This window comes from Callospermophilus lateralis, chromosome 14, assembly GCF_048772815.1.
Source record: "Callospermophilus lateralis isolate mCalLat2 chromosome 14, mCalLat2.hap1, whole genome shotgun sequence".
NCBI lineage: Eukaryota > Metazoa > Chordata > Mammalia > Rodentia > Sciuridae > Callospermophilus > Callospermophilus lateralis.
The window spans coordinates 21,145,506-21,158,998 of NC_135318.1; the positions used below are offsets into that span (position 1 = coordinate 21,145,506).

At 37.8% G+C, this 13,493-nt stretch overlaps 1 protein-coding gene across 1 annotated transcript in view; it reads left to right on the forward strand.

The window, feature by feature from the left end:
- Babam2 (BRISC and BRCA1 A complex member 2) overlaps window positions 1-13,493 on the forward strand; it is a 392,625-nt gene that overhangs the window by 205,551 nt on the left and 173,581 nt on the right. The window contains exon 7 of the mRNA XM_076832846.2: window positions 10,132-10,241. Within this exon, the coding sequence (XP_076688961.1) occupies window positions 10,132-10,241 (110 nt within the window). The remainder of the gene's footprint in view (window positions 1-10,131; window positions 10,242-13,493) is intronic.

The window sequence follows — 13,493 nt, forward strand, 5'->3', positions numbered from 1 at the left end:
ATCATGTACAACCATAGGAGTGAAAAGTTATACTCCATATATGTATAACATGTCCAGATATACTCTGCTGTCTTGCATATCTAAAAAGAACAATTTTTAAAAAAATAATAATTAACACAATTAAAAAAAATAGAATAGATCCAATTTGAAGATTTGGGGTTTGGAGATGCCAGACTGGGAGAAGGCATTCATTCAGGATGGAATGGTGGAGTAGAGACCTAATAGAAGGACAGCGCATCACAGGACCCATGCTAGGGGTAGTAGAAAAACAAGATAGCTTGGAGGAGCTTGAATGTCAGCCAGGTATAGACAGGGGAGGGCTTTTGAGGCTGGGAGAAAGGCCCAATATTTACACTGCTTCTCAGAGCTTATTTTTTACACAGGACCTTTCCTGTATTCAGTTTCCGAGAGAGATGGCTCAAGCCTCTCATTGTTTCAGAGCTCCAGGGTGCCCTTTAGGTTCCACAAATAATAGCAATATGTTCATCCAGAGATCACCAGTCACTTCAAAGAGGGAGTTTCTAGTAGACTCCATTCTCTGTTTAACACCTGTGACTTATGCTGGTCTCCAGTTAATGAGGATGCAGTGGCAGGTGGCTGAAATAACGTAGAAATAACCAGTTGCTTAGTTGTCATGTGCACCAGACAGTCTGAGCCAAGTGACCTGCTGGGTGCGAAGGTGTTATTAGCTTCTGGAGCCCGTCTGTTCTCACACAGAATCATTTGGGAAGGATCTTCAAACCCCAGAACTCAAAAAAAAAAAAAAAAAAAAAAAAAAAAAAACCTGGGGAGGATAAGACTAAGTATAGCTTTAAAGGTAGCAAGAATGGCCTGGTAATGGAAAGCAATCTGGAAGGAGTAAGAAAAGCGAAACTAACATTTAATGAACATCATCTTCATGCCTGCTTCTGTGCTTGGCACTTGCACATACATTTGAAAAAGCTGTGCAAGCCTATTGCTTCCCATAATGCCCACATTTGGCATATCATATGGAAAAAAACAAAAGCACGCAATCTCTTAGGGGAAAAAAAAAATTCTATAGCTGAAAGTTCACCATATTTGGGCAGCTCTTAAGTTGCAGGACACATTTGCGAAACATTTCATGTATTCAAATGGCATGCCGCTGTGGACCATCTGCCTTTAGCATGGTCACATCTTACACCTTTTTGTTCTTTGGGTGAAGAGAAGCAGGGAATGTGAGATGTTCCGAGGCCCAGGATGGGTCATGGTGCTGCTTCAAGTCTTACCAAGGTGAGAGGCAGCGAGTCCAGAGACAGCCTCGTGGCAGCCACAGGCTGGCGCTGCGGAGATGGCTTTAGCAAAGTTTTCCTCTGGCGCTCTCTCATCTTTGTCCTGAGGGTCTTTTCTAGGTTCTGATTAGAGTCCAGCATTCCATAGTATGTAATAAGTATTCAAATGACCTTGGGATAAAAGCCTTTTTTTTTTTAATCACTCAATTCTATAGATTTTGATTTGCCATGGGATCATCTATTACCTCAGTTTAATAATTTACAAGAGAAAAATGTTGGTTATAACTGAAGGAAAACCACTTCAAACCCCTTAGGCATATAGGGCAATTTATTAGCTTTCTGAAGCCAGGAACCGATTAAATAGCCAAACCACAGCAAGAGCAGGGACACAGCTGGACAGAGACCCACAGGAACCAAGGATGTGGAGTTTGCCAGGACTCTGGCCTCTCTGTTCTCTGCTTTTCTCAGCTGAGTTGGCTTTATTCTTCCACTGCAGCCCAGCCTCTTCCATGTGTGGGAAATATGGCTGCTGATTTTTTTCCCCCCCTGCCTCTGCAGAGGAGCTGGCCCACCCTCAATCAAAAGTCTTGAAGAAAGGACTAGCTTTACCCTAAACTCATCAGCTGTTCCCAGGGGTTAGAAACGGACAGCACTTTCAGGAGCTATAAGGATTAGGGTTGTCCAGAGGACTGGGCCAGGTGGACAGAATTACGGATGTCCACTCGATCAACTGCCACCTTAAATTTTTTTCTATCCTTTACAGAGCGTTATGTAAAAGATTTAGGAAAGAACTTGACCTAAATCCATCTCACAAAAATTGAGGGGAGGTCTGTAGAGTAGAGGAAAGGGACTAGGGGAGGGAGGGATAGGGCCAAATATTGGCCAAATTATATCGTGTTCCTGTACAAATACATAACAAAAAATCCTACCATTATGCAAAATTGTAATGCACCAACAAAACATAGGAAAGAATAAAAATAGACTTGACCTTTTCTCTAAGTTATGGAGATGTACTAAGGATGTGGGAAATAGTGTCCATCACTATTCCACATGTGGTCAAATAAAAGCTCACTAATTGTTTTCACTTGTTTTGTTGGATTCTTGGATAAAAGTCTGGCACAAGGTTCATTTCAGTAGGTCTGCATAAAATCACAATTCAGAGATATTCCCAAATGTAGTTCAGTATGATTTATAAAACAATTAAAAGAATTGATGCTTTAAATTCCAAATACTCTTTCTACATTCATTAAGAGCACAGTTGTTAGGGCAATTGGGGGAACCCTGAGCTCTCTATTCTTTCTCTAAAAGCTTTGGTGTGTAGAGAAGTTGGCAGGAGTGAGGAAGTCAATCGCTGCCAATGAGGACCCTGGCTGTGCTGCAGGGCTTTCCCCACCTAGCCTCTCTGGCCTCCTAGAGAAAAAGGCTCCACTGTGCACACTTGCAGAGTAGGACCATGACCATTCAAAGAGATCTAGTGGCTGTGTCTGTTAAGTGTAATAACTGATGGGACAGTATTTGACCGACAGAATCTTGATCATCATTATTTTAAAAGAGCCAGGATTTTCCCCTCAAAGTTTATTTGTACAACATGTGTTTCAATTTAGCTTTATAAACAGCAGCTACAACTAACATATTAAGGGAAAGTACAGCTTCACAAGCAGATTCCTGAATAAATGAAAGCCACAAAATGATCTTTGCTTATGAAAATAAACAAGATAAAAATTTTAGAAAATCTAACTCCAAACTGTATCGTGACATCTAGTAGTAATGCACTCAGAATGTCACTTTTGGAAGACATGGGCAGGTGGCAACAGCTCTATGGTGTCCTGAGCTTACCCTGGAAGAGCTGGCTATTTCGAGAACATTGCAGTTATCCCTTCCTGACCTGACAATCAGCGCTCCTTATTTTCACTGAGTAGAGTTAGTTAATCATAGAATGTGCTTAACCATACATTATTGAAAGAAGGTTGATATTATGGCCTTAGAACTCCACGGTCCTCATGGATGTCCTTGGAGAAGCTATTCTCTTTCCTGGAGTCTGTGTAAAGATCAGATGAAAACATTTTATTTGGCAGATGACCTCTAGCCTTTATTCTTTATATATTTATGCCTTTATGAACTTCAGTTTCTTATAATGTTTAGCAATAGGCATTAAAATACATAAAGCATTTGCTTTTTTGTTTTCAGTACCCTCTCAGTGTCTGTTGCATTCAGGGTAGTCAATTCTGGATAATAAGGAATAAGAAATGGTTGCTCATACTCTTGGAGCATATAGGATGTAGACATTAAGTGGAGAAAAAGTAAATGTGTAGTAACTCTCTGATACCGTTCCTGCACATAGATTTATGAATTTCTTATACTTTATTTTTTGACCATTGATACTGAGTCTTTTCCCTGTGCCCAACAGTGTGCTGGTGGAGTGGGATATGGGTTTGTGTTTGAGTCCAGGTTCTGAGTCAACATTCATGAGTTTAGTACTCATCTTCACCATTTAATCTGTTTCTTCATCTGCTAGTGAGAATAATAATATAAGGTTTTTATGAAGATTATGTAAATGAATCTAAAGCACTAAGCAAAGTGACTGCTGAATAAACACTGAGTAAATGTTAGCTCTTGGATAGGAAAGAAGATATAGATTTCTACCCTGTCCTTAAGAAATTCAGGGTATTTAGAATTTAAACCTACAGTGCTCAGACAATATGAGGAATTCATGAAGCAATATGTGGAAACTACCATGGATTAGATTGTAATTAAAAAGAATCTTAATGGACCTAGTGAATTTGCAATCAATTAAAGAAACTAAAACCACTGTGATTAAGAAAAAGAGAGAAAGAGCTTTTGACAAGGGGAATGGAAAATGCAAAGATCTAGTAAAACATAAGGAAAGTGGCCCAATTAGACAAGGAGAATGCTCCTATTTCCATTTGGAAAAAGCAAACCAGAAGTGACTCTCATAAATGCTACCTTCATAAGGGATATCACAATATTAAAGTAGTTTTGTTTTTTTTTTTTTTTTTTTTTTAACCAGGAACTCAGTATGTTGTGGAGATAGGCTACGACTGAGCCTCCAGAACCCCTAGTCCAGGGCCATAGGACCCTGCTGCCTGGAAAGAGCCAGCCACAGCATTGCTCTCCTCATCTGTTTGGCCCAACCTTACTCCCTCACTTTGGGTTTTGTTTTGCTTTCTGACTATATTGCTTTCTCTGGCACTTGTACATTTCCTAGCACTTTTATGAAAAGGAAATGACTTGATTTCTACAAGGACCAGTGTCATCGTGGGGCAGAGACCCCCTTGCAGGGAGGCGAAGTTTTTATGTACATTCTTTTCCTTATTCTTAAATATTTCTTCCGCTTAGATTTAATTCCATTCTTACCATATTCATTATCATGTCTTAATGCCAGTAGAATCTCAATTTAAATTTTGATTGGGGCTGCTGTTTGGATACAGTGAGTTAAGAGGATTTTTTTTTTTTTTAATCTTAAAGCTTTGTCTCAAGAAATGAAAGAGCTGCTGCTGATTCTCTATAAGGCCCTCTATTACTGCCCTTCTCAAACTTTCATTCTATCCTCCCTCCTCATCTCCTTTCTCTATCTTAATTTTTATCTAGAACATTTGTAGCATATTATATACTATACTTGTTAAATGCTTGAGTGAATGGTAGCACCTTAAGAAAGTCTTATTTTCTCACTTGAAAAAATTGATGTGAAAAATCTAAATTTATGTAACCTGATGGTGACAAATCTATATTATCTAATACTGGAAACTCTGAAGTACAGAACTCACTCAAAATATGCTTCAGCTTTAGAAAGTTTTAGTTTGCATACAGCTTGTCAAAAACTCATAGCTTTTGTATAAAGAGGTACTTACCTACACCTGGCTTTTGGTTACCCTAGGATCATGGTTAATCCCACGTCTCTTAATACCACTTAAAATGTAACTTAAGTAGTGCTAACCAGAATTTGATATCATATATAGCAGCTTCTTTATAGTCATTTTTATAGTCATTTATGCCCACAGACTGGTTTTACTAGTAATGGTTATATATTTGTTGTAAGTCCTTTTGAATTGAGAAATACAGTGGCTTTTTTATAGTCTTATGTGACCTTGCAACATTTTGGTTCACCTAATGTTTATCAGCAATTAGTTAATTGGTAGTTTGTGCCTACATTGACACTAATGTTCTCAACTTATAAGAACTTATTTAATGGCTGCTATCTTTATTTGGAATAATTAGCATATCAAAGGAGTATAGCATAATGATAGATTAGACTTGTATTTATTTTCATTTCCAAGGTAAAATGTCATTTTCCTATACCCTTTTGCTGCAAGGAGCCTCTCTTGAGAATATTTATATAAAGAAATCATTATGATCCAAGAAATATTGACTCTTTTGAATAGGTGTGTCCTCAGCTGGTACCACGGTTCACATTTGAGTGTTCTTTAGTAAAATCTTAAGTAGTCATAGACTTAAGGAACTACAAAGATAAATTGTCAAATCTTCCTAATTGAAAGCATTTTCTATTTAATTCCACCAGTTTGAACCTTAAAACCCAAATTATTTCTCCCATTACAAAAGCAAGCTCAGTGGTTAATTTTCATTCATTTACTCATTCTTTCCATCATTCTTGCATTTTTTCCAGCCAATTTGATGTACTGTGTTCCAGACACTAGGGATGCAAAAATGAAAAGGAAAAGCTCTCAGACTCCAAGGGGCTCATCTATCGTGAATATTCACAAGAAACCACAGGAACCCCTTTCTGTTGTAGTCAAGTCAAAGCCACTGTTACATCTCAGCGGCTGAATATGGTGGCTATTATTGCCTCCCCATATATAAATATATGAGTGCCTCGACAGGCTTTTATAAAGGTGGAAGGCAATATTCTTTAGCTTTAGCAGATTCGGCATCTTTCCCTCCATTTTAGCCTGTGGCAGTTTCAGATGGCACAGATAGAAAGCCCTGAAAATGTATACTTGTACACTTAAAAATGTCCCTTACTACATTATAACCATCCTCTGTTTTTCAAATGCTGCCATTAGTGGTTACAATAATCATCTGTAATGTTAGCTTCTAAGAACCATGGTACAAGGACTTCTTTTCTAATTTCCCAAATGGGAGGGAACACATGTTCAAGCCTGTTAGAGCTACAGAAACTGGAAACAGCACTGTGTGTATTTGTATTTTTGGAACTCTTTAGGCTTATTTAAGCACTCAAAATCAAACTTAGGTATCCATTAGGAATCAAATATCAATTCAGGGAAACCTCATGTACTACACTAAGAAGAATAAAACATATTACAGAAATTCATGAAATGAACTCCTGGAAACAACTAGATTTTTATTCAGACCAATGTTTCATGTCCTTTTTGCAGGATGTCAGATGATAAATGTTGATGATGTAAGCCAGGGTCACTCCTTTTCTGTGGATTATTAAAGCATTTCTGTTCTTTCCTGAAATAATAGTGAGATAGATAGGGAGTTACAATGTAGGAAAAGGAAATAATTATAAATTATCCATAGGTATATGGAATAAAGCTACTAGTTAAAAAAAGATTTCAGGCTGGGTGCAGTGGCACACACTGGTAACCCCAGATCCTGGGGTGGCTGAGGCAAGAGGATTACAAGTTTGAAGCCAGCTTTTGTGATTTAGTGAGACCCTGTCTCAAAATTAAACCAAAAAAAAAAAAAAAAAAAGAAGAAGAAGAAGAAGAAGAAGAAAGAAAGAAAAGAAAAAGGGCAGGGTGTGGTGCTGATGCTGGGGATATGCTGGGGATGTGGCTCATCCCCTGGCTTCAATCCCTGGTACCAAAAAAAAAGGCGGGGGGTGGGGGCGGTCAGGGAGAGAGGAGGGGAGAGTGGATTTTAGTGGCCCCTGGATTTTTGAAGTGTGTTTTTACAGGAGTTGCCAATTTGTCACCATAGTCTTCAGCCTCGACCTTCCATAAGGAAACTTCTCCATTTTCTCCCTCAGTTTGGGGGGAAAAAATGCCAAAACCAAATAAAAACCCAAAGTGGTGCTTCTTATGTAAGAAGGTATTACATATCTACATATAAAATTAAAATAATGGTAGATGAAAAACTAGAGAAATAGTTATATAACCTCAGGGTTATTGACCACATTCAACTCTGTAAGAATCTAATAATTTTTAATAGTTTTTTTTAAGTTGTAGATGGACACAATTTTATTTATTTTTTTATGTGGTGCTGAGGATCGAACCCAGTGCCTCACACGTGCTAGGCAAGCGCTGTACCACTAAGCCACAACCTGAGTCCCCAAAATCTAATTTTTTGTAATGACAGAGAGCCCCCAAAGTAAAAAGTCAAAAGCTAGACTGAGAAAGAGTATTTGTAATAGCTGTGTTTGTAAAGGGCTAATAAGCCTACTAAATAACAATAAAATAACACATATATTAAAAATAGGTAATGAACTTGATGAGGAAATTTACAGAAGAAATTTCAGTGTCCAAGAAACATGTGAAAAGTTGTTCAGCCTCATTCTTGAATCTAAATTGTAATACCATTTTCCAGGTCTCAGATTTCCAATACTAAATCTAAATAATAATGGCCAGTGTTTTCTAGTTTTCAAGATGAAGGAGATTAAACTATCTCATACTGATACTGAAATTTATGGTGCCAAATGTGAATTCCTGCAAATTTTTCAGAAAATAATTGTTTTAGATTCTACTGAAATATAAAATGTTCATATAATCTTTAATCCAAAGAGCTCAGTTTTAGTTGTTGATTAAGAAATAGAAGGATACATACATACAAATACACACAGGAGTATTTATTGTAACGCTCTTAAGGGGCTAAGAATTGCAGACACCCTGAAAGTCTGAAATCCATGCCACAGAATGTCATGTGGCTATTTAGAAAGCAGTTGGTAGAACAATGTGTACAATATAACTCCATTAGGGAAAACAAAACAGAAGATTAAAGAGCTATTTACATGTAAGTTTTTATGAGCACAGACAACTGACCTACACATGGTTAATACTGCTTACCTTGAAAAGTGGTCGGTGAGGTGAGTGTGGAAGAACTTTTTCTTTATAAACTTATATATGGCTTGACTTGTTAAAACCAGCCTAATTTTTGTAATTGAAAAAATTTAAGAAGTTAAAAAATAAAGAATGGAAACTGAAGGAAAGGCAGCCAAAGAAGTAGGAAAAGACCAGAATATCATTTTTCAGAAGGAAAAAAAAATTTTAAAAAAGAGTCTCTAGAGGCAAGTGATCATCCTTGCCAAATACTGTGTGGAATATCAAGTAAGAAAGGACAGAGGAACTCTGCTGTGTTTAGTGGGTACCCTTGGAAATCTCAAAGTGGTAGAGTCATTGGGCTCTTCCCATGATGTAGTGGGCTCAGGCCTGAGGGGGTCAGGGAGCAAAGACAACTCTTTCTAGGAGAAAGACAAGAGAATCTGGGGGACTTGAGAAAGTCCAGGATGCTGCCTTTTTAAAAGTTCTAGTTTTTAGGATGGGAGAGACTTTATGGTCCTTGTCCCTGTGTATACATGTCACACGTGTGTATCTTATGGGCACAGCAGGAGGCAGAGCAAGGAGACTGACCATGTCAGAGCTGAGTCAGGTGAGTGTGCTGACCAACTTCCCAGGCTGCAAGGAAAGAAGGGCTGGGGTTTTAGACAGATGAAGGACATTGTGTCTGAAGTTCTCAATGTTTAGGGGCAGCCCATCTTAAAATCCAGGTTGGGACCTCCTGCCTGGTATAGCTGCTGAACCTACCTGCCTGAGGACTGGTAAACTGATCCAGAAATACAGATCAATTCTTTCTGATCTCTGTGGGTGGAAGGTGAACAATTCTATTAAGTATTTAAAATTTTTATATTCGAATTGAGGTCTCTACCAAGTTATTAAGGGTTGCTAAAGCTCTGTATACACAAATTAAAATCAACATACAGTTCGGTATCTTACTCAGAACCCTGGCAGCCACTTGGTGCTTGGCAGTAATCATAAAACCATGCATGTAGTTATAAGTTGCACAGCTCTGATTCAGGAGACTTCATCAGTACAACAGTGTTGGCTTAAATTGGTTATGATACTCAATTGCTATTATTCTCCCTCTTTAATTAAAACTTATAGGAAGTTTAGCTTTATCATTATCGGTTTAGCTTGTGGTGGTCCAAGTGTGCGTTGGCACATTGATCAATAATAAACATATTTGGATCAAAAATGTTTTGTCCTTTAAGATTCTTATAACTAGCCATTTAAAGATATGTGTCTTGGGCTGGAGATGTAGTTCATTGGTAAAGCACCTGCCAAGCATGAGCAAGGCCCTGGATTGATCTTCAGCACCATAAAAAAAAATTAGAAAATATGTGTGTGTTTGTGGTTCCCCTGTCAATCATCTATGGTCACTTTGCTGAAGTACATGTGTACCTAGCTCCCCTGCTGTTTGCTTTTATGGTGATAAACTTCAGGGTGATGCTTCCTGGGAATTTCTGCTATTTAAATAACTTACAAAATACTGTAAAGGTAGAAATAATAAGATTACTGGGTATTGTAACCTTTTGTTCATGTTTTAGGCTATAAAGCATGTTTATAGCAATATGTTTACTACAATTTGTTAATTATGGTTTTTTGTCCAATTCTTTGTTAATGCCGGATTTGCTCCTCTCCTCTACCTGGAATGTGGGAATGAGTGAAATAGGTGGGGGTCTTGTTCTCCAATGGTGGCAGGCTTTGGGCAGAAAGTTTGAGAGCCATCACTCCAAAAAAGTTATGAGGTATGTGGGAAAGGATGTGCTGAGCTGCTCAGTTGGAATATGGGGAACTCACAACCACAGCTTCAGTGCCAGGGGACTGTGAGATGATATTCAGAGAGCAGGTGCTCATGATGTTGTCTTTTTCACTTCCTATCTAAGGATGTAAATGAAGATCCTGGAGAAGATGTGGCCCTCCTTTCTGTCAGTTTTGAGGACGCTGAAGCCACCCAGGTGTATCCAAAGCTGTACTTGTCACCCCGAATTGAACAGTAAGTGTCAGGGTCATTAAAGTTATGTAGCCTGATGCTTCTATTTGCTAACCAGTGTGTTTCACTCTCTTTTGCCACTTATGAGCTCTTAAAATTATCTCTCTTTATTAACCTTTGATTCCTTAAAGACTTATTGCATTAGTTGTTTTGATTGAAGAGTATGCAACTGTAGTATTTTAATGAGTCTTATTGTATTCGTTGTATGAATATTGTGCCTACAGATACTTGAGAGAAAAGTAGGTAGAGTCCAAAATTGTGACTTCCTCCAAGTGTCCCTTAGAGTTCAAATAGTTGTAACCTAAAGAGGACTTCTAAACAATATCTGACTTGACTTTACATGTAATCATTAGAGTTATTTGTAAAACAAAACTAGTTGCTTTAAAAAATTAAGCAGTTCATTCAGAAATTAGTAAAGGTAGTATTAAAAGCAGATAGTTTTAAGTTGGGCATGGTGGTATATTTCTGTAACCTCAGCTACTTAGGAGGCTGAGGCAGGAGGATCACAAGTTCAAGGCCAGCCTGGGCAATTTTGTGAGACACTGTCTCAAAATAAAATTAAAAAGGGCTAGGAATGTAGTTCAGTGCTAAGCACTTGCCTAGCATGCATGAGGTCCTGGGCTCCATTCTCATACAGAGGGGATAATGGAGTTAGATAATTTAAAAAGATGATTTTTGATTATTTCTTTTTAAAAAAAATGGTTGTATATAATTTTATCTAATGTTCAACTACATGGTAGAAGTAGTTGCTATCTCACTTGTGTTCTAACCAGTGACTTTACTCATCGGTATTGAGTTTTATAAGGACAGGCTTCACAATGTGCTTATTGTTGGCTAAATGCTTTAGAAGCTTATTCTACTTCAAAGGAAGCTGAGGTTCATTGAAAATGGATTATAAGCAGATTTGGTTGGGAACTTCTGACGGGACAGATTTTTCATCAGCAAAGAGAGTTTTTATAGACTCTGACTGAAATGTGTTATTAAAGTTCTCTGTAAGTCATTTAGTCAGGGTTGACTGATTTCTGTCTGTGAGTAGATGTGGTCACCATTCAACATTCATATACTGAACCATTTCCACCCGCTCTGACCTTAGCTGCTCTAAGTTATGACTCATGGATATCCCATCTTACTGATATGATATGGCTGCTTATGCCTAAATGTGGGAGATTATAAAGATCAATAATCTACAGGCACGCTCTTGTTCATTTATATATCTCACAGCATCAAAACAGGATTTTACAGTAGCAGGTGCTTAATGATTGTTTGGTTTTGAATTGAAAATACTGACCCATGTTAGTAAGAAGCCATGGATGGGCTGCTGGAGGCAGTGCAGTAAAGTGGGATGAGGTTAGGGGTCTGGAGTCAGGCATATCTGGTTTAAACCCAGGTTCTGCCACTCACCAGTTAGCTAAGTATTCAACATCTCTGAGCTTGTTTCCTCCATCATAAAATAGGGATAATAATACCTATTTCATAATGTTGTTTTGAGGATTATCTTAAATACTGTTCATAAAGCATTAACTGCAGTGCCTGGCAGTCTAGCAAACACTGAGCAAATAGTAGCTATTAGTGTTATTATTATTACTGATACAGTTCATAGCAGGAGAATGAGTGAGCAAGTATTTGGCAGGGACAAGCTGGGGCAGAAAAGGAGAAGATTGGTAAATAAGTGAGCAAATACTAGTTCTCCAGGAACTTCTCAGTATGTTCTTTTTTTAGGGGGTGGGGGTACCGAAGATTGAACTCGGGGACACTCACTCATCTACTGAGCCACATCCAAGGCCGATTTTGTATTCCGTTTAGAGACAGGGTCTCACTGAGTTGTTTAGCACTTCACCTTTGCTGAAGCTGGCTTTGAACTCATGATCCTCCTGTCTCAGCTTCCTGAACTGCTGGGATTACAGGTGTGCACCAAGCACCCAACCTCATTAATGAGTTAAATTAAGAGAATGTTTTGGTGATGAGAAAAGAAAGTTAATGAAACAATCTCAAGATGCAGGGGAAATGAACAGATTCATTAATTAGTCCACAAGCAAGAAATTTCCAACCCAGGAAAACATTTTTGCCAACAGCCAGATTATTTTTCTTTAAAGATACTATACCTCGTTTGCCAATAAACCCGCTAATAAAGTATTCTTACTCTAAAAATATTTAGATACAATGAGATAAATTAGTAAGAAAGGACATATTATAAAAGTCATTTTTCTTATTTTTAAAATCTACCTTTCAATATGTTCTCCCTCTTTTTTATGTTAAGAAATGGCTACCGCATATCTTTCCAGATCAATTGTCTGTTACTTCCCCTCAAAAAGACTGTCCTTTTTAGCCAGGCTCATTTGAAGTTTTCTAGTTCTCTTCTACTCTCTTGCCTCTGTGCCTTCTGCTAAAGCTGTTTCTTCCATGTACAAGGCCCTTCTCTAACCTGCTCTTCTTATTGAAATATACATTTTCTAATCCTTATTCAAATGCTGTCTCTACGAACCATTTTCCCTGAGCACAATTAATCTAGCCTTCCCTGGAGCCCTTTGTAACACTGAATTTATATTAATCTTATAATCTACCCACATTGCTTTAGTTTGTGACATACATTTTAAAAATCTTTTGCTAAACTGCAAACTAGTACTAGAGTATGAAACGAGTCTTGTCCGTCGTTTAATGCCTTGCGTAACTGTGGTGCATGGTAACAATGGCCTCATGGGCAGCTTTATAGGTTCCTAAGTATTTCTCACACACAAAAAAAAATTGGAAAGTGCTGAACTAAAAGGAAAGGTCTTAAACTTTTCCTGGTTGACACAACTTCAATTGGTATAACTGTACTTGTAATATCAAAGTAAACAACCCAAAGTTCTTAGTATTCTTAAATAAAGGTTTTCAAAATGAGATTTTTAGAGAAGGGGTAAAATAGAAAGTAGTAAGCTTAGGGTCCAACTTTGTAAGGGCTTACATATTTGCTTAAGTTATTGTAGCAGTTTCCCCTTATCTGCAGTTTCACTTTCTGGGGTTTCAGTTACCTGTGGTCAACTATGATCTGAAAATATTAACTAGAAAGTTCTAGAAATGAACAACTTACAAGTTTTAACTTGTACAACACTCTCAGTAGCATAATGAAATTTTGTGCCATACTGCTCAGTTCTGTTCAGTTTTGTATGTGAATCATTCCTTTGTCCAGCGTTTTTATGCAGTATATGCTACCTACTTGTTAATCACTTAATAGTATCTTGGTTACCAGATTGGCTATTATGGTATCAGTGGATG